The sequence below is a fragment of the Phoenix dactylifera genome, chromosome 3, assembly GCF_009389715.1.
Source record: "Phoenix dactylifera cultivar Barhee BC4 chromosome 3, palm_55x_up_171113_PBpolish2nd_filt_p, whole genome shotgun sequence".
Classification (NCBI taxonomy): Eukaryota; Viridiplantae; Streptophyta; class Magnoliopsida; order Arecales; family Arecaceae; genus Phoenix; species Phoenix dactylifera.
Window position 1 is genome coordinate 6,720,071 of NC_052394.1, and position 22,232 is coordinate 6,742,302.

The 22,232-nt window shown below is 39.2% G+C and overlaps 1 protein-coding gene across 2 annotated transcripts; it reads right to left on the minus strand.

Annotated features, from left to right (window-relative positions):
- Positions 1-10,981: 10,981 nt before the first annotated feature.
- Positions 10,982-13,056, minus strand: LOC103702205 (NAC domain-containing protein 87-like). 2 transcript variants are annotated; one of them, XM_008784540.4, is made up of 4 exons: positions 12,808-13,049; positions 12,538-12,734; positions 12,129-12,409; positions 10,982-11,937 (listed from the first exon to the last, which is right to left on the minus strand). In XM_008784540.4, the coding sequence occupies exons 2-4, from the start codon at positions 12,722-12,724 to the stop codon at positions 11,308-11,310; spliced, it is 1,098 nt and encodes a 365-aa protein (XP_008782762.1). In that variant the 5' UTR covers positions 12,725-12,734; positions 12,808-13,049; the 3' UTR covers positions 10,982-11,307. The 2 variants fall into 2 exon arrangements, with proteins under 2 accessions (XP_008782762.1, XP_026658457.1); XM_026802656.2 differs by having other exon boundaries at positions 11,412-11,544; positions 11,667-11,937; positions 12,538-13,056.
- Positions 13,057-22,232: the final 9,176 nt, after the last annotated feature.

The following is a 22,232-nucleotide window of genomic DNA, read 5'->3' on the forward strand; positions in this document are numbered from 1 at the left end:
AGCGCCGGCCTTTCGATCCTCATCAAGATCCGTGCAAAAAAGCTTTCTTAAAAAAAAAAGGACCAATAATTGTATATGGCTACGCCTATCTTGGTGTAGATCCAACCGTCCGTGGACTATCGGGGCACTGGGGTTTCTCGAGTTCGCATGGGCCCAATCTACTTCTATCGTTGGTTCGACGCCGCCTCCCTCTGATCTCTTAAGACCAATTTTGATGATGCAGTTTCCATTAGAATTGGCTTCATGATGTCGGGTGCTTTGTGCTATGTCGAAATTTTTGCCTCCGTGCAGGGGTGGCAATCAGATCTGATCGGATCATATATTAATTGGATCAAAAATTTATTAACCCAAATTCGATTTATTTATTAAATAGATCAAAATTGTAAATATGAATCCAATATATTTATTAAATCGGTAACTCGACCCAATTTACGTAACTAATTTATTAAACAAGTTAAACAATTTAGGCGGATTTTTAATGGGTTAAAGGAATTTAAACAGATAAATAAATTAAGCGGATCAGGTTAAACAGGTTATATAGATTTTAAACGGGATAAACAGGCTTTAAAATGGAAAAATAACTTCTTTATGTTGCTCCTAAAATACTCTTAACCCTATAATAATACTATAATAATACAATATATAATAATATTATATGCTATTATACTATATAATATTATAATTTCATATAATATATATTAATATACTATATAATCTCTATGTTAATAGTTACGTTGTATTAATATACTATATATTACATTATACATTATATTATATAATAGAGGGTATTTTGAAAAATATGGATATATCTTAGCAACTTATCCAAAACAAAAGTAGTAATGCAAGAAAATATGGGTAAAATATTTCTGTCTAAATGTTGGCTAGAAAATACTTATCCAGAAAAATACAGATTCGTGGGTAAGTTTTTTGCCCTCCAAACAATGGGCCTTAGTTTCGCCAAACTTGGCATTGAATAGATGTGGCCCAACTTAAAATTGGGCTGACATTGGGTTAGCAGCATTCAGACCCGATAGCCCCAGCTCCCTCTAACCCATGTATAACATAAGAATCATGGATGTAATTTGTGCGCATGTTATACCACAACATAAAAGGACTTTAACGGCACCACCCGTTTAATGACTTGGTATTCCTAACAAGATCAAGTGAAGCAGATCATATCGGCAATCAAACACCTCGTACTTCTTTGGGCTGTTCTAGAAATTGGACCCGCCCAATAAATCTATACCGTAGGCCAGGCTGGGTCTACTCTATTCCAGCTCGGGCCTCAGCATGTAGGGTTGAGGTCAAGCCGGACCGCCATAACTCTAGAAGAGCAAAGCATCTCCCTCCGGGTCCAGCCCACTGATCTTTAGACACTGGAACAGGCAAGCCAACCGATTTTTACCTTAACTCAATCTACTCTAAATAGATTTTCCCAGATCCAACTCAGAGAACCAAGATGTCCTCTGGGATCCTCTCTCCTTATATACACGAGAGCTGTATGATATATCCATTCCCAACCAAAGAAAAAAGACATGCCAAGATAACCAACATTTGAAGCACAAGAAATACTTTCTCGCAAGCATGCAAATATAACCTAAAAAGATCTGAAAACGCTTGTTTCAGACTAAGAACACAAACATGATTGGAGTTGGTGCTTACATATTGGGCGAGCGATGTCGATGATGAATTTGATCGCAGCGTCCGATTGCATCCATCGAATTATGGAGTTATCATGGCCTCTGGCTTGAAAATGCTCCATGCTTGGAGTTTCCAATGAACACTAGCCACACTACAAGATGGCAGCTGCTGGGGGTCGTCAATGCTAATTGATTCAGTAAACTCTGGCTTTGGATCCAACATGTGGTTCCCTTTTAACGTTTAGCTTTTAGCTGTTCCCTTTGTTGAAGCAAGAAAATTAGGAACATTCAATTATGAGTAAGGCTGTTCAATGAGTGAAGTATTTGTGAGCAGTTGTATTTGGCTTAAAATTCAAATCAAATGTAGCTTCCTCGATTTTGATGAACGAGACGAGCAAGAGTTAGACTTGGTTTGCATTGCTTGAGTTTGGCTCAATTAAACTTGAGATATGTAAATAACATAATTTGTAGTAATTTGATTTTTATTGATAACTAATATAACTTATATAAAAAATTATATATTTCATGTATAAGACCAAGATACGTGGTAATTAGCTCAGGGAAGATACAGGAAAGTTTTGAGAGATTCAACCTCTTACCAAATCTTCCATTCGAGATATTGTTCAGTTTGAAATTAAATTAGTAGGTTTGAGCTCACCTATATTACACAAACAAATTGAGTTTCAGCTAGACCTTATCTATTTGAAGTCCGATCATTTATGCCTCCGCTTATAAGCATGATAGCTAAGAAAACAAACAAGAGCCAAGTTTTAGAATCGCTAAATTGGCGGCAGTATAATCTATGGTGCAATATATTTGATATATCAAAAGAGTACTAAGCCTAGAATCTTTTTTTAGCTAAGGCCAATGTCCAACTAAAATGTAGGCGAGAGTTGCCACAGTTGTAAATGCAACAACTGAGAATCTTATCCAAAAAGACTAGTCGAAAGGTATTATTTAGGTTTCTTGCTCCTGTATAAGTACCCAAAATCTATCCAGCAAATAGCGATGTAGGACTAAATATGCGCTTGTAGGTCCAGCAAATGTCCTATAACTATAGTCATATAGGATTTTCACACTTTCAGTGGTCTATCTTACTTTATAGGATTTTCACTCAACAGCACACATGATCATTTTATATATTGGTGCAACGAATCGCATACACCTTGGATTTTTTTTTAATAAAATGAAATAAATTGGATTCTTCTCAACTATCTCTGCCTCTAACACATACATCTACTCCCTTAAAAATGGACTTGAATTTAGCTCCCTTCCACACAAATGCAGCTATTTTATATTTCAGTAGACCAAGCAAGCTGGCCCGTGAATGTCCAAGTGTTGCAAGTTCTAGCTAACTTGATCCCCAAGAAATAAAAGTATTCTCTTTGTTTTCCCATCTATCCTAAACCAATTTGAGCTGTTCCTTCATGGCAAAGCTAGAGAAGACCACTTGACTAAAACCATATAAAGTTAATGCAGGCAATGAATGGCACACTGCAATATCTAGTGGGCGACTAATTCATCATTAGTTTGACAACCAAACAAAGTGGTGCATGTCTCCATTGGATTAAAGAGGTCGAGAAAGTACTGGATTAGAACCAAAGAAAAGCCTAAGGGCTCCATAAACATGAACAAACTAAGTCCAAGCAGTCACTTGCTTGGCATCTCACCATTACTTTCCGAGGCTTTCTTTCTGAACGTCTTGACTAGATTACAGGGTTTGGGATGACTTGTGAGGACCAAGGGAAAAGCACATGGACTTTATTAGCAGGACCAGACCGTCCCAATCCTAGCAGTAGCTTGGCACCACTGGTTGTGGCTGTTCCCTTGGTGGCCAAGTCATGGAAAGTTTGTCGAGGGACTGTACGTCAGTGGGCCCAGATCACATATGGGCCTTCTCATTTAAGCCTTTGCCTTGATGTGAGATCTATATTTTTGGTTGGATCTGAGTTAAAAGCATATTTGATTCTTCTCCTTGCCAATTGATTGTGGTGGGTCCTTCAGGAGCGAGGGCCAAATATCTTGGATTCAACATCAAAAAAAGTAGTTCTGGATCGCTATGGTCCATAAAATCTGTAACGCGTCAAAAGCGAGGTGCATTAGGTAGTGTATGTCTTTCAAAAGATCTAGTAGAAGCTTTTATAATATTTTTATTTAGGCTTTCTAATTACCTAGCATAAATTAAGGTCGAGGCAATATGATGGAATATATATAAAAAAAAAACTTTGCTACGTATGTGGTATATATGCAAATACACCTAAGGACTGAGTAAGAAGATCCTATCTAAAAACCCGAACATGCAAGAGTATATAAGTTATAAGTAGTACAAAAGTCTTTAATCTATACGATGGAGGACTATTATTTGTCAAAACTGAGCTTTTGTTTTTCTGATCGCAAATAGAGGGATCGAGACACTTGACCCAATTTTATCAGGTAAATTGATAAGTATTTACAGAAGAAGATGTTTGAAGAGAGGCACATATTTTAGACAAACCTCATGACAGCATGTAGGTAAAATATGCTGCATTCCTACTCGGTAGCCTAAAATGAGATCTCTAGTTATGAAGTTTGCTTAAAATGTATTCCTACTCAGTAACCTAAAATGCTACATTCCTTTGATCCTTGTTGTACATCTTATGTGCCTCTCAAAAAAGATCAAAGGAATGCAGTATTTTAGGCTACATACTAGGAATACAGAGTACGAATGCATTTTAGGCAAACTTCATGACTAAGGATCTCATTTTAGGCTATAGAGTATGAATGCAGCATATAGGTAAATTCTATCGGACTTCAAGGGTTCAACACATCTTAAAAACAAAAATAAGGCTTAGCGAACTTGAGGACCTAGGGACCAAGCCGATGATGTTTAATTTAAATACCTATTTAGGATACAAAGTAGGAACAAAACACGTCCAAATAAAACTCCTAAGGATTCAAAAAATCTTCTTGAAGAGGGGGAAAAAAAAAAGGCTTGAGTGAACTCCAAGACCTAGGAACCAACTTGATGATGATTTTAAAAGCCTAATTTAGGCTACAAAGCATGTTGGAATGTAGCACATCCTATCAAAATCCCGGGGGTTCAAATGGACATGACTAGCTTTCATGAGTTTCCTCTTGGACCCTATGGACAGGGACCTGAAATTCGGAAAGGCCAATATGGAATGGCATGTGAAGCAAGTTCATGTCCTACCCCGGATGAATGAAAGATTAGATAGCTGTCAAGGATCTATCACCATGGACCTATCTCGACAAGACTTCGCCCACATTCGCCCAAAACAGTGAAATCCCGTTCTTATTTTCTTCAAATCCACCATACGACACAGAGAGCTTTCAACGTCAGCGTTCTCGGCACGGTAAGCAATCCCCATCAGGTGAACTTGAAAGCACTCCCGTTGGTCCACAACAACGAGAGTTGGTCGGGTGGCGTGGGCGTATCACCGCTTGACACGTACCTAAATTCTGGTGCCCCCCCGGTCCTCGCCCATTCATAAGTGGTCTCCTGAGTGGTCGGCAACAAAAGACGCCACCCAATCGACCGCCCTATTAGCCTTCCGAAATACATGCTGCGTCTGAATGGTCATCCCATCACGAACCATAGCCCGGATGTCCCTCAGCAGAGGATGGTGTGTTTAATGATATTTTTTGCTGGCAAGGGATGGTGAATGCTCTACCATGTCTCAGCCTATGCTGTCAAGATAATAGCCAGCCATTTGTCCTGAAGCCAAATGCAAATTAGAAGTTTTGTCTTAATCTTTACTTATCGCTTTCTTAATGGCTGTCGTTAGTTGTGCCAAAATTTACCAACTTATGAGAAAGGATCCTCTTGTTGGATGCTTTCATGTGCCCGTGTCCTTTCTTCCATATCTGTCCATGGCTTATGCATCTAACATAGTTCCAAATGTCAAAAGTTATGGAAATTAACTTTATAAAGTTCTGTGGGAAACTTACATTTCCTGTGCCACTGGTTACTGGGTATTTCTATATGCTGTCTATGATCATGTCTTAGTTTGCAGCCTTTGGTTTCATGTCTTAATTTTATCTCTCTTTGATGTAGAGGATGAACTATGATACACTTGGCCTAGTTATTGGCAAGGAGCATCATGTTGCTACCTTGTCTGTCTGTAATTATAATGGTTTGAATTCATGACACCAATTTCATTAATTAATATTTGGAATTACTCACTATATCATCACACACATAAGATGAGGAAGAGATGGTGTGATATGTGACAGCTACCACATGCACATTATGAGTTTAATTAGTATTGGAGGCAAAATTTTACTACTTATGTCATATGTAAATTATCGCAATAAAATTCTGCAGGGCTAGTAGATTCATGCTTGTATCGTACATATTCTTCAAATATAACTGAATTTTCTAAGCTCTAGACGTCATGCGTTAGTCCTTGGAGCTAATTGCTGAAGGCTATCTTCTAGATTCATACATACAATTTTCAATATGCTACTGTTCTCTGCGTCATCAAGCTGAGAAAAAGGGATGCCCAAACATGAGACCATCCTCAAGAATGGATGAACGTTAAAGATAAGCCATGAAAATCTAGCTACAAAAGGCAAAAAAAAAAAAAAAAAGGCAAAACCAGAGCTGCAAGCAAGATATAGTCTTGCCTTGCCGCACGCGGTTGGAAGGTAAATTATGTGTGAACGGCCTTAAAAACTGCACAAACTTCGGACCTGGTGGATAATTTTACTGTACTAAACCAGAGTAGCCCAGCCTGCTACAGTAAAAATTGCATGTTGGAGATAGGCCAAAATATTGTTAAACCTAATTAAACTTGAGAAATAAAATCTATGGATGGCAATAGGTCGAGTATGAGTTCGTGCTAGTCCCGGTACAAGTGGGGCATGAAGAATTACATGGAGTGGAGATCTGATTAGGTAAAGTTATGAAAATCATTTGTTTCATGCAAATTAAATAAATAAAATTATCCGTGAGTACTTCACGTAACATTAAATAAAATAAAGTTGAAAATATAGCATATAACAACCTAAATTTTTAACAATAAGAGAAACATAACAAACTAAAAGAAAAATTCTTTAAGAAGTTAAATATTCGTTAAACTAAAAAAAGTAATCAACTAAAAGAAATGAACCATCAAGCATCATGGTATGTAATTTTTCACATGTTCTATCTTTTAAACATATGGAACGACTGGGGCAAAAGACAAAGAGAAAATTTATAAAGAATATATATGTCCGAAAAGGGTCTTGACGTTACCTACACCTACCTCAGATCAGTAATTGATGGGTAAATTAAATCTGCCCCATGAGATCATATATGATGAGCGGAGGAAATTGCCACCCTTAATAAAATTATGACTACCAAACCCTAATAAATTAGGATCAAACGCGACGGGCCGGAAAAAATTATCATGGTTCATACCGATGGGGCAAAATAAATCCTAGAATCATGTACTTGCCGGTTTGCGTACCAGACTCCTCTCGTTCTCTCAACTGTCAACTCCACATTCCTTCAGACCTGTTCGCAAGGATCCTTTCTCGTGGAAGTAAATATCTTAGGTCCATTGCGTCACTCTTCACTAGCATATGCTTGAGAATATCTGTTGAACTCTTATGCAGTAAACCTCCGCCGAAACATTCCTTTTGAGTGTGTAACCAGTCACCCATGAAACGAATATAGGACCTTGAGTGACTTCTTTACTCTCTTCTTCCCCATCTCTAGGGAAAACAAAACTTTGTCATCAGATTCTGCTAGGGATATGAGTCCAGGCTAGGACCACTTCACGTACGTACGTACCTTTATTAGATACACGAGGTGAAGGCCTTTATACTTTCAGCAGATTTCAATTAAACACTATTATACTATGTCAATAAAATCGGTTATTATAACCAAAAGGTTTCTGAAAAGAATTCGACAACGTATAACTAAATAGAAGGGTCACGCGGAGATCCGTTGATACACTCAATACACGTCGCAAGTTTACATTAGGCCACACACACGCAGTCCCCACGAGGGTGCAGCGGAAGATATATATATATATGCCTGCTGCCATGGACCAATTGTTCTCCTGACCATGACGACTAGTCTCTACGTACGCATTTCTCTACTACGTCTACAAACAATTTGAGACTCGAAACCATCAAAAGGATTTCACAGTGGGCGTATCGATGGGCTCGTTGGTGGCCTTGGATTCATTCAAGGTCGCGCATCAGCTGTCTTCAGGACCATGTCTCTTCTGTAGCCTACACTGACCTATGACCGGGACTAGAGAACAAATGCTAATCAAACTCGTCAATAGATATTAATTGTTAAATAGAGTACGCAGTAATGATCCAAGCTTAGGGTATTGATAGTCTTCACAGTGACACAAACACAACCCTTTCAAAACAAAAGAAGAGTGGTTAGGTTTAGAAACCTCCAATTACCAAACCTTATCAGGTTGGTAGGGGAAGAAGGCCAAGATGATATCACATCACAGACTGATTTGTATCATGCGAAACCATATAATATGCTTTAAGCTAATCCTCACGTCTTTTCTATCCAAATAGCCACTTTAATATGAATGGTGGAGGGCCCACTTGTATCTGGGTGGGGAGGTTACACATCACCAAGCCATCAGCATTGATAAAAAATTCATGCAGTAGAAATAACAAGGTGGTCATATGTCTCATAGCAATGAAGCATGTGATGGGATTTTATCCTCATCTCATAAAAAAGGATTGTATCTATCTCTCGGCCCCATTATATCCGCATCATCTTTACATCACCTTGCCATTCTATCTCAAAGTATATATGGGGGAAGGGGTTCCACCTCGCCTCCATTTTTTCTTAGTCTCCTCCATTTTTTCTTGAATTCTTTTTGCTCCAATCCATATCTCGGGGAGTGCTGAACGGAAAGTTAATATTAGCCCATTGTATTTGTTGGAGGGAGGTGGGGCCCAGCGAGTCACTGTCCACGCGTACGCCAAGATCGCGACGTGGCGATGAAGACGTGGACGTTCAGGAGTGAGTCCTCCAATTGCCGATGGGATGACGTCGGATGACTCCCCCGACGTAACGAAGCCAAGCGTTGTTGGGCCTCGAACCTACGCGTTTAGACCGGCTTGGCTTGGCGAATGATTCCAAAAAAAGGATGTTGGACATGTGTCGATGTTTGAAACGAATTGCAAGGTGTTGCCATGTTATTTAAGTTGCAAAGGATTCTAGAAGGCACCAATGATTGAGGGCCACCTGGGCAGCGCTTGTAGCTTGCAAGGCTCGTTCATGTATATCGTGCAATCCAAGCACGGAACTTTCGCAATTTCTTTGTTGAAGTTTCACCTTGCAGATTGATTCATGTATATATGGGAGATTGACATTCCATCTGATTTACAAAATGAGTTATTGAAATTTGCATAATGGATGTGTGCAATATTGAAAGCAAGCAAAATGATCCTAAGCACAAGGAAAAAAGTTAAATTGCTTAAAAAATTTTAGTATATATGAGTTACATCTACAGCTAAGAATGTGAGGAACTAATGTTGCTGCTTAACGCTATTTTAGTCAAGAGATGGAATGTGGGGAGCATCTTGTACTCCAAACACAGTTGCTAATTAACAAGCCTATCAACTCACACCAAAGAGCCAATGGGTCTCCATATCCATCTTTTACCCTGTCAACATCTACAAGGTACAAACGGAAGCTTCGTGGATCGAAATTAGCTAGACAATAAAACTGAAAACAAAGCAAATAAAAGTAATCTAATTGTCTTTGCAGCTAAGACCGTTCCTCTTTTAGCAAGACAGTCCGAAGGAAATTTGTTTAAACATCATATAACCCTTATGAAATAAGAATCACGCTCATTTGAACACACGCTAACATGAATGACTGATAACGTAACTAGTATAATCGTAAATTGCCTGAGGCTTTATCCTTGGCTTCATTAGCATTTATAGCCAAAGTGCATATTTGATATAAGACATAAAGAAACGTGCACGTACAAGGTTAGCACATGTACACACACTGTGTATATATGCGTGTAGTCATAAACATGCTGTATGAAGATCGCCTATTTGTCGTAGAAACTATCAAGTTTAACTTATCAAGTAATCATATATTAAGCCATATTTAATCCATGAAAGTTGAGCGATTCTATGATTGTGCGGCTGGTTTGTCATGTCTGCAAAGCCCCGTGGTCCTTCCATGAAAGAACCTTGTTATAACCCTCGTGTATCCACTTATAAATGAGCCAGACCCATATACTGTGACCATATTAGTATTAGTATCCTCAATGGGAAAAGGGCCTCTATATCATAATTAGACTATAAGAATCATTGTTAAGAATTATTCACCTGGTAACTAGAGGTGGTTTATCCAAAAGATGCCAGTTGCTTTGAATTTCTCATAACTATGTCTCCAGTCAAAAAAAAAAAAAAAAGATTTTTTCATCGACATGAGCGTGTTTTCTAATAAAGTTTTTTGAGTCCTAAGAAGCTTGGAAGATATTGTCTTCCATTAATAAGGAGGGCAGCTAGATACAGCTTAGAGCCGAGCGGAGGTCATGAATAGCTCGTGGGCAGCACCACGTGCGTGGTAGTACATGGAAGGAAAAGGAATATTCCATTGCGGGTGGGAAGAATATTCCCTTCCCCGGTTTTTGATGCATGAAAGGTGGGCAATGGCGGAGACGGCGGTTCTTCTCCTCACCCGAAGTTTGAAACAAACGGAAACGCTTTGCTTTGAATGGAAAGTAAGCTATTAGAAGAAGCAAATCACATGAATAGAACCCTCTCCAGTTGCCTCTCCCTTCTTCCCACCTTTAACTGAACTCTTCCTCTCTTCTGTCTTTCTTTCTCTTTCTTTCTGTTTTTTTTTTTTTTTTTTTTTTTTTTTTTTTTTTTTTTTTTTTTTTTTTTGACTAACAAACCATCTCCTTCTTGCTTCCTCTTGGTTGGTGATGATGTCGTTCTTTTTGGAAGACTCCACCCACTTGAAAAGAAGGGAAGTTGATAAGGTTTCTATGAAAAGATGGGGTAATGAAAGTGCAAGAGGTTTGGGGCTTGAAGCTTGTGGTCGTCTTGTTTGATAGGTATTGAATAGATTTGAGAGGGGCATGCCATGAGATCCATAAATTGGCTTAGAGCTTGAAAGAGCCTATATTATTAGATTTTGGAAATGGTAGAGAAATTATAGAGTGCAAGTACTAACTTAACTCGACTAATTTAGTTCAACTACACCAAGATGACGAGCATAAAGACTCCATAATATGGAAGACCATGGACGAACATCTCGCTAAACTCAAAACCTAAAGGGATTTCATAATAAGAAGAGCTGCAGTAGTCAATCAGATTAAAAAAAACTGTATTTTTTAATCCAATAAATAAAAAAAAAACTGCATATCTCATAGAACCAAGAAAATTTTCAGTACAAGAACAATTCCAATAATTAATCCAATAATGTAACATATCAGTAATATATCCTAATTCAACAAAAGAATAAATTTATATTAGTGCCCACACCTTCATCTCACTCCTCTATAGAAGACTAGAAGTTTTTAATCTGTATATAAACTACACAATCAGAAGTGTATATACAATAACAGCATCTAAAACACAAAGCCTTCTCTTCTGTGAATAATAAGATATGAGTGGCCTTGGAGAGATAAGAGCCTAACAAATGGAGCTAAAACATGCATCAATCTTAAACTTTTCAGTACTTCCACATGTTCTCCAAGTCCATTACAGGTCCAGCCGAGCAAGGGTCATCAAAATCATCATAATGCTTTGACACCACAGAGGAAATCTCAGTGTTCCGATCGGTGCTCAGACCCGTGTCCTGCGATGGGCTGACCATCGACTGATTCGAGTACTGCTCCACCTTGCAAGTCCTCCTGATGGCCGATGATGCATCGTTGGTGGCAGCTAAAGCTCGCAGCATTGCATCATCCTGGTGCAAGTAGCCTAAATTAGGAGCTTCGGGGAGAGAGAAGTATGGGCTCTGAGGAGGGACTTGGGGATAGTAGACTGCATTCTGATGTTGATTTGCTGAGCTTGCCTGAGGACTGATACCTTGCCGGTTCTCCACGCCTAACATGGAGTAATAGGAAGGCATGGATGGAGAGCTCGTTGGAATTCCCTTGAATTCGAAGCCCTCGCCATCGTTGATGCAGCTTGGACTTGGCCTGATATTAGAATTGTAGTAAGGGGGATCCAGTAGAGGAGGCAATGTAGAAGAGTCCAGGAAATCATCTCCGAAAGAGCTCATCCTCTCGAGTCCTGGCACTGGGCTCTTCTTGATTCCAATGTTTTTATGGAACACCCTACAGACAACCCACGCATCCTGCGATCATAGAACTCAGATTCCTCAAAAAAGCTAATATGGATGTGGATCAAATAAAGAAAAAGAAAGGAAAAGACGCTATGATTTACATATCCTGTAAAGTTTATAGAACATAGCTTAGTTCTCAAGGGAAAAAAAAAAGATATCTGCGTGTGTGTGTGTGAGAGAGAGAGAGAGAGAATAGAAAGTACCTTGGCGGTTTTAGGGAGATTGAAGCAAGGGGCTTTGCCTTCAAGCCTGAATTCATGCATGACCCAGTTGCTCTTCTCTCCCTTGGGAGCTCTCCCCTTGTAGAACACAAGGGTCTTCTTCATGCCAACCAGGACTCCTCTCCCCCTATAGATCTCCTTGTCCTTTCCCGTGGCCTTCCAATAGCCAGCTTCTGTGGCCCTGTTGGTCCTCGTGCCAGTTGGGTACTTCCTGTCCCTCTGGCAGAAGAAGTACCACTCCTTCTCTCCCATCTTGGCCTTGCCTTTCCATAAGAATAGCACAAACAGCAAGAAAATTTAGAAACAAAAAACCAAAGCTAGAAACGAGACAAACAGAAATTCATACATGGAGCAACAAGAGAGAAGGTCTAAAAGAAGAGAAGAGGCTTACTTGGAAGATCCCATGGTTCACACTTGTTCAGATCCACCTCTCCTATAGCTGCGGGACTGAAGCTATGGTTAAGAACCTTTTGAGAGAGGTAGTGGGTGATGATCTCTTCATCTGTTGGGTGGAATCTAAAGCCTGGGGGCAGGTCCATACCGTCCTCCCCCTTGTTGAGGACTGGGGCATCCACCATGGTTGCACCTCTAACAGAAATTACTAGATATAGAGAGAGCGAGAATAAAAAAAAACTAGAGGAGAAACGCAATTAGTACTCACCAATCCCAACAACAGAACAAATAGACCGGGTTGGAGACCCAAGAAAATGGAAACGGAAGGAAAGGAGCAGAAGGAGATGAATGGAGGAACAGCAAGGTGAGCTGTGATTTCGAGGTGGGGATTTAAGAAAGAAGAGAATAGAGGAGAGAGATCCACTTAAATAGAGGTTTTCCTCAAGGCCTAAGATCCGTGCTGTTGAAGGCACTTCTCAGAGAAGCCTCTCTGTGGAAGGGGTCTATTTCTTTATTGCGACTGTAATTGTTTTTACTGCCAAATATTATTCTTTTCAGCATTATAAATATGCTAAGTTTGTCCTGGTCTCTCTCCAATGTTTCCATCTCCATGCTCCTTATTTGGTTCAGTTCCTCTGGTGTAGTTTCGAGGTATCTACTGTTCTTTGACAAACAGGTTTCTTGAAAGGTGCTTTCCATGCTGTGGTCCAACGTTTCTGGCGCGGATCTTGTGGAGGTATTAACTAATTCAAAATTTACTACGGTTAAAAAGTGGGGTCGGAGGGGATGGAGGCGTTGAAGATAAGGTTGAAAGATTCGCTAGTACATTCTACGTGCAGATGAACCTAATACGTGGCAGTTTAATTATTTCTACCAAGTCTCTGTTCAAAGTTTGGGATCATCTATTAAGACCTCTTCAGTTTCCATGACACGCGCCAGCCGACAAATGTGAATCCTCATGCTTCGGCTTAGCTCAGCTCATTGCTGGCTCGAATTTTACTTTAATCATTTTAACGCGACAGTTCTCTCTAGGCTCTAATTTCATTCTCTCTATGTGAAAAGAGCCTTGACAATGTCAAGAGCCAAAATAGTTCTATTTAGCTTTGTATTCCACCTCCATGTCTATAAAAAGCTTTGACAAGGTCACGAGGCAACATGTAGATCTAAAAGCGCACATAGCACATCCATGGTTATCTTTGTACAAGCTCAGATAAATTAATCCTTGAGAAAAAATCAACAATTACCTCCAACTTCACCTCATAGTCCAAGTCAACAACTCAAACCTTGTAACATTTCCACTAATCACCAGATAATTAAGGTCATCACTTAGTCAAAATAGCTCATCTCCAAACATCATAAGGTCATTCCTCAGGAAGACCTCTCTTTCCTAAATCAAATTACAATAATTCAAGAATTTTTTTGGGAAAAGAAGGCCAAACTTTTTCTAGACAGCCATATCCTTCATGAAAAGGTGTTAGCACTATCATAGATGTATAGATATAAAGAGAAAGAAAAGAGTTAGAGAGAACAATCAAAGCAAAAAAAAGATATCAAACTTAAGAATCGTCTCTGAGTATGAGAGAATTGCTACAAACTAACTTAGAACAGCATTAATACTTAGAAGACCGGAAAAAAAAATGACATCGTAAAACATCATTCACATTACCTTATGATTTTTCAGTTAATATATAAAATCTATCATCAATATTTTTCAGTCAAATTGAAAGTAATGATAATACGAATGAAATTTCTCATCACATTAATCTCATGCGCTAATCAAGTTTAATAATTCATTTTTCAAAGTCTTTATATCTCTCAATTTTAGCTAGGTTGAAAAAAAAAAAAAAAAAAAAAAAAAAAGCAAACAATAGCCGAGCCGCTGTAGAGGGAGCAAAAGGAGAACACGGCTCAAGCGCCAGCACGCGTTCATACTTCGACGGAAGTTAAAAACCGCCAACTCTCCTCAACGGAAAAAAAAAAAAAAAAGGAAAAGAGGTCCATTATGTGGGCCCCACTCTCAGCTGTAACGGGTGATCACCGCCCCACCCTCCCCTCCCCCGCGACGCAACTACGTGTCGCCCGCAGAATTTCGCCGGTAAACCTGTAGCGGCGCGGCCCAGATTCCGCTACGCGCCAACCCTTGGCTTCGCCACGTCATTCCAACGTGTTCTCTTTATCGCCGCTTACAACCTGAAAAATCTCCGGCGAAATTCTCCCCGCTGCCAAAAAAAATAAAATAGAGAATTGGCGACGAATAGTGCGGGAAAAGCCGTGTGGGGCCCGCTTGCGGAGTTAGGAGAGAGAAAGAGGGCAAGTGGCCTAACTAATTCCGTACTGCTGACTTTATCTACCGAACCCCGAAGAGAACCTTCTCATCCTGACGTATGATTACGTGTCCCTGGGCCCCACCACCGGAGGTTCAACTATTACGGCCGAGACTGGTCTTGATGCACCGACCGGACCACTTCGGCCGTCTGATCAATGTCTCTTCCTCAACTATAAGCATCAGACCGGACAAAATGAGGCGTAGATATTCAACTTTTGATTATTTTAGCTCATTTTGTTCATCTGGGCTAGTTTTCATCGTAGACGAATCATCCCAAACTAGACAGCGAAAATTATAAGAGCATTTTTGGAGTCTTTTGAAAACTTTGTCCAAGATTTTATTTCTTTATCGTGCAACTACAATCTTGATCTGGCTTCTTTTGTTTCTCATCTCATTTCTTCAATGGAGTGTGCGATGGTTTATTCACCATTTTACTCTCTCAAAAAAAAAAAAAAAAAAATTGTCTATATTCTACTAAAAGGTTCTATATTATTTCAACTTGTGCTTTCAAAAATAGTAGAGAAAATTTTGGCTGACTAGCTTTTATGGGATTGATTGCTTAATCACTTTTGGCGGTGTTGGCTTGGGAGAGCAAATAATTCTTAGCTTGCGTGCATAAATGTGAGCTTATGCTTCAAAAAAAAAATTGTTGGATAGTGCTTATCTCTAGCAAATCAGCACTAACATGATAAAGATAATCATGGCAAAATAAATAGACATGGCAACTCTAACAAGATGGAGAAATTTATTATGTGATAACAGGAAACTGCAAAAAAAAAAAATACTTAACATGATAAAGATAATTATGGCAAAATAAATAAAAATGACTACTCTAACTAGATGGAGAAATTTATTGTGAAATAACAGGAAACCGCCAAAACAAAAATATACACGGTTTCTCTAAAGATCCCCTATTGATTTTATAAGTAATTAAAGAAATCCCCATATAGTTAGGTGTTTTTTGCTCATATTCTCCACATATTTTTCTTTTAAGAGAAAATTGAACCATATTTATTTCCCAAGGGCATGTGTTTAGGAAATCTCTCATGATCCGGTGCACTGAATGGGTGGTCCATGCTTCAAGTAGGTGAGTAATTTGTTAGAATATCAAACTAGTTGCAATAATTCTCTATTGTTCTCCTTGTCTAATTTTTTGATGAATATTAACGACCCTAACAATGAACAATGTCCATGTTCACTCTATGATATGTAAGGTTGTTAAGTATGTGTTTTTGTGCATCGCACGGAATTGTGTAGCAAGCAATGATGACATATTGTCTTACCGCATGATGTTCTACTTTGCTACCATAGCAGCAATCGAGCTAATAATTATTATAAATTTGCTACACGGTAAGCCACACGAGCACAATCTCGCTCGAGTAGAACCTATGACTGAAACAGATTGGACTGCATCAATTTCGGTGACATCTAAACTATTGTTGACAACAAGAGTGCAAATACCACCAACCACTCCAATGAACTGAAGCAAGAATTTGACAAGTATTTAGAGAAAAGCATTTTCAAACTTGAACTAGGAGTCTCCTTCTTTAAAGGGGAGGGGAAAAAGGCAAGAGAGGAGTGCAGCCTTTTTTTTATTATTATTTCATTATTATTATATTTTTTTTGCTGAAGACGAAAGATAACACATGTATGAATACAGCCAAAAAAATTTAAAAGCAAAATATCTCGGAGAGCACTCGGCAACTCCACCTCGCCCACCTAAAGATATACCTCCGAATGGTGAGTTACAAAAGATGCCACCCAATCAGCACCATTTGCCTCTCGGAAAACACGCTTGGCCTGAATGGCCATCCCATCACTAACCATAGCCCGAATATCTTTTAATAGCGGGTGGTAGTCGTCGACCTTCCCTTCGAGTCACGCAGAATCCATCCAATGATCGTCGTGGAGTCGCCCTCCAAAAGGACTATCCTAACTTGCATAGCCTGCCACACATAACGTTGTCCCACCCAGGCCGCTCTCAGCTCTATCTCGGGCACTAAGGTATCAAACAACTAACAGTCGCACTGATCCTGAAATCTGGGTCTCTTACCACAAAGCCTGTACCACCCCTCACACCGCTCTGCAGAACGCAGCCGTCGAAATTGACATGAAGTGCAGCCATTGACTTGCGGCATAATTCACCAAAATTGCCATACGTTTTATATTTACCTTTCTCAATCATGATTAGCTCTCAATTGTAGTGCAAAAAAACCTAGTTAAATCTAAATGAAGCTGCATGGCCGTTGACATGCGGGGCACGCGGCTGCGGCGGTGGCCGTGTTTCGTGACGCCAGGTATGCAGTCACTGTGACATGGAATGGCAGCTGGCGATGACCAGCAGGCACATGGGAGAGCTTCAATGTAATTTGGATTAGGGGGACGATTAGGGTCTAAAAGCGCTTTTGAGTTGGAATAAAGCCATCCCCCTATACGGAAGAGTGAGCAGATTCTAGTGGATTGGTTGTCCAAAGACTTCAAAAAGGAGCAAATCCATATCCTCTTAAGGAATCACAAAGCTCATATGTTTATTTTATTAAAAGTCTAGCAATAATTTAGTGACAATAGATCCTAAAAGATGAGACTTGGGTGTGATGGATGGATGGAGAATTTCGGAATGGCACATGGCGACCCTGAATATACGGGCTGGCCAGCTAACTCGTCTCAGGCAAGTCTTGAAGCCTATGTGTGGCCTGCGACTTTCAAACGAGACTTGCAAGATAAGCTGGGATTGACTAAATTTGGGCACATTCTTATGCAACACCGTACATTTTGATTCCCGTGGAACATGCTAGCTGGAGTACAAAACATGTGATTCCTTATCCCTGAGACACTTCTGTTCGTGAGATTAAATGCTAGGCTTGGCACAAAAAAATTGCCAATTGGGGAGAGTCATAGGTAGAGATTTAATATATGTGGAGCTCATTTATTAAGCATGACCTTTTCAAAAAACCCACCTTACGCCAGCGTCATTTTTGTTATAACAAATAAACACGTACATACATACACATATATATACATGCTTGGCTATACTCGAATGAATCTTGATTTAAGACCGATCATATCTAAATCGAACGAAGCAGACCCCGCATTGATGGTTCAAGTCATTGGATATGAACTGCAATCTTTGAACTTCTTGCATATCAAAAATCAAATCATTTAAAAATTAAACAATCTACATAATATTAAATTATGTGTATTTATTTCTTCGATCGCTTAATATTTGTTTGGTAGGAAATATATGGCACATGGTCGGCATTTTTCTTTTTAAACTCTCTCTCTCTCTCTCTCTCCCCTCTCACACTCACGCACACTAGACCCACTGCATAATGAATGCGATCGGTATTCAAACAGGATTATGAGATTATCAACATAAATATCGCACTCTTGTTGAAAAGTTTAGTCTAAATGAAAGCAAATCTAAAATAGAAATATAAGTTTTAGATGTGTAACACACAGGTGTATTGCAGTTTAATCTTACCCAAAAATAAGAAAAATTTTCACATCCAACCAAGATAGAGTCACTTCGATTAATACAAGCTTCGCCGCAAATTAAATAACGGTCCCCTACTTCACATATTCAGGAATTCCTCCTATAGCCATTGAATGAGTTTGCTCGGTCGAATCCGAGGAACAATATGTATCCACCCTTGGATACCAACACATGTCGAGTCAAAGAAACCATGTTTGGCAAGAGCCAGGGAATGGTGGACTTCGATGCAAGACTTCCCTAGCCACCAAGAAATGGAGGCAAACTCTCCAACCTTCACCGGTGCAGGGACTGCAGGCCCAAGCAGCTCAACTGCCTCATCTTCCAAAATGATGTGAGAATTGGTTACCCATGACCACAAGAACGGCATGAGCGGCATTGTGAATGTGTTTAAAATGCTTAAAATGGAAGTTCCGGCTTGAGATAGGCTCACAAAAATGGTCGACGTCTCATGCGAAATGTGTGACATGCATTCATACCATGAAAACGATACTTCCAAGTAATCATGTACTTCTTGGCTTCTGACATGGCTCAATCTTCGATGTGTTCTCGTGAACCAACCAACCTGGTCAACAGAAAATTTAAACCACCATCGCATCGATCGAAGTCTCTACGTTTGAATTAAAAAGTGATGTGAATCAACTGCACATGCATAGGACACGTACTAGAATTAATTTGAACGCGTAATGGGTCTGGTTAGGTCCGTGTCCACATCCTCGGCTGCACTGGTATACACTTTTCCGCGTTCTATGCAATAGAGACCGGAACGTGGCATACTGTGTATTGATTGTTCAAAAGCGTCACCTTTTTACGGGACCGTAAGTGTGGTTGTTTAGCGATTGAGATGGAGATCAAACCAAAATTGCCAATTGTCTCGGCTTTTTTTTTTTTTTTTTTGATAAAACAGGTAGATCATACTAGTCTAGTACAAATATATCCATGTAAGTTAGAAAATATAAAAAAAACAAAAAAAAATGAGGTAGCTTTGAGGATATCCGGCCCACAACTAACTACCGTAATGTTGGGCCACATAGGAGGCAACCTAGTCAACTATCCTGTTCAACTCTCAATACATATGGTTAACTCGAAATGTAGCACTCCTCCTCACTATCCTGTGGATGTCTTGCAACAGCAGATGCTCGCCATCAGGTTCTGAATCTAAATGGTGTCAGCTCTCAGCATACTCTTTGCATAGGTGATGTCTTTCTATGCCGCTCTCAGCTGCGCTCCAGAAACTGACATATCATAAATGTGTGCCTGCCCCCAACTGCCACCAATCTAAAGTTTGAGTTCCTGATAATGAATCATGCTCTCATTTATATATTTTTATTGTTTTCTAGTTTATCAATACTTTTCCCTTTCATACTTAAGAATGAAAGGATGGATCTAAAACCTTTATTTTATCTAAAGCTCAAATTGCCTTCTCTTTTTTTTTTGCCACCTCAACATAATTGGGACCTAACAAAAAGGTGGTTTGCAGGTTTGTATATTGGATTTTATAGTAGAATAGGATCCTGTTAGACTTTGTACCGTACCCCAAATGTTATATTGCTACGTGTCCATTGGTAGTGGGCTTTAGTGATGGAATGAAACATCAAAGCAAATTGTCAATTGTCTCGCAACTAAATTTATTTTCTTGGATGCAAGGCCCAGCTCAGAAAACTCCATGGCCTCTATGCCGTAATGATTGGAAATACTTGTAGTGACTGCAACTGGCATTCAATTATGGTTAGCAGGTACATGTACTGGATCCCAATAATAGAGCTCGATCATATTAAACGTTTTGTTCCATGCCCCAGTCCAAAACATTATCTCCATTAGTAGCTAGATTGCGAACGGGACATCAAATCAAATCTGTCAATTGTCTCGCCGCTAAACAGTTCTTGGACAAGGAAATGTGTCTTTCCATGTTGGCGCTTAGACTCACCAGAGCACCCTAGCCATGGTCATATACATGCAGCCATCTACATGAACATCAGACATCTTTTAGAACATGGTTTGAGGATAGAAGGGTGCTCACCAAGGACTTTAGCCATGGTGGCCCATATGTGGATGCAAATTTAAACCATGGTAATAAATTAAACGTTTGGTACCCAAATTGCTAAGTTGTTCCAGTGTCTAATACCAAGTCCAACGCAAAGTTGCTTCATGCTGGGTTTAAGGCTGATGAAACATCCTACGAATTCTGATTTCTCTCTTCTCACTTCTCATACCAACATGTATTGGTATATGAGAAAACTGATATGAATGTGTCTCATAGTACCTAAGCTGCTCAACACTACTCATGACAAATAACTAGCATAATTTTTATGCCTGATTGATATAAGATTTCATAGAATACACTAGACAAGAAGCTATGGGAGGTGTTTTTCTGTAGTCCATTTTTTTATCTTTGATAATTCAGCGTCCTTAAAAAGATGGGAATAAAGTTTCCGGCCTATCCAGCACAGGACCTCCAATAACAACCTTGATTCATTATATAAGCCCAATAGCCATTCGAGCCCCATCTGCAGTCTAGTAGGTTTAGACTGCAGGCAATAGCCCATGAATTTCGCCATTGAATTTAAATGAGGTTTCACGAGCTGGGGCCTGAGTATACTCTATGAGCCCATGAAGGCCTTGTAACCTCTAGGAGAACTTGTTGAAGGCGATAAAAATGTTTATCAAAAAAGGCGATAAAAACATCAACAATCACCATATGTCAGCCTAAGCTTCAGGCCAGACGGAATTGTTGTTATCATGTGATTTCACGCATTGGTTTGTTTTAAGCAGCTTCATTGCTGTCCTACTTTATGGGTTTTGCCAACAAAATCAGAGATTGCCAATGAGGGCCTATTTGGATATTCCTGCAAGAATATCCTGCAGGAATTAGGCTATTGGATGATCCAGCCGAACATCTTCTAAAGTCCTGCTAAAGTCCATCCTAAATCCCAACCTGTGGGCTTGTTGGGACTGTAGGAACAAATAAAAGATCTGTCGAGATTTTTTTTTCTTTTCTCGAAATTTAGATTAGAAGATGTTGGGTTGATATGAGCCATGCGTCCTAATCTATGAATCTGGCAGAAAATTAAATTCAAATCAAGCCCTAAATTTTCTATATAGCCGCCTATATATTTTTTTTTATCTGTATTGCCTTTAAAACATCTGCGCTAAGTATTGCTTTTTCTTTAGTATTTTGCTGCCAATGGCCCATTGATTTCAGAGGGGCAAATGTCAAATGGTAGATTCAACGGCCAACAAGATGATAACAACATTGGGTTTTACGGGAAAAGTATCCACCGATGGCTTTCTAAGGCGCAAAAGCTAGCTCATGCAAAAATAAACAGATAAATAAATGAAATAAGATAAACGAAGAAAAGAAAACAAAGGTTGGTGAGCTACATTGATGGTTCATCCACCTGACGCCGCCCCAACAAGAAGAGGGAATTGATGATGTGAAAAGCAGAGTCTTACCAAGAGTATCTTAATTATCCTTAAAAGTGAGGATGAATAATTTTGATAAAAAATATATTATTTTGAAAATCCAGAGCGTTTGATCACTGCAACGTTTGGTCTCTCAAAATTCACATAGTGGAAAACTTATCCACAGATTAGCTATTAAGCCATCCAAAAACTGTAGGGCTGAAAAACTAGAATTGATACTAATACTAACATATTTATTTTTATATTTATTTTATTTGACAAATATAGACATGCATAAGAATATTAGTCGGATGTAAAAATTTATATTCATATTTATTTTAAATAGATATGGATGCAATTTTGGATGTTGAATGTATCAATATAACTACATATATGAGTCACATAATTAAACTCTATTACAATAAAATCAAAGATATTATTAAATAGATGGTAAGTCAAGCTAATAATATGTAGT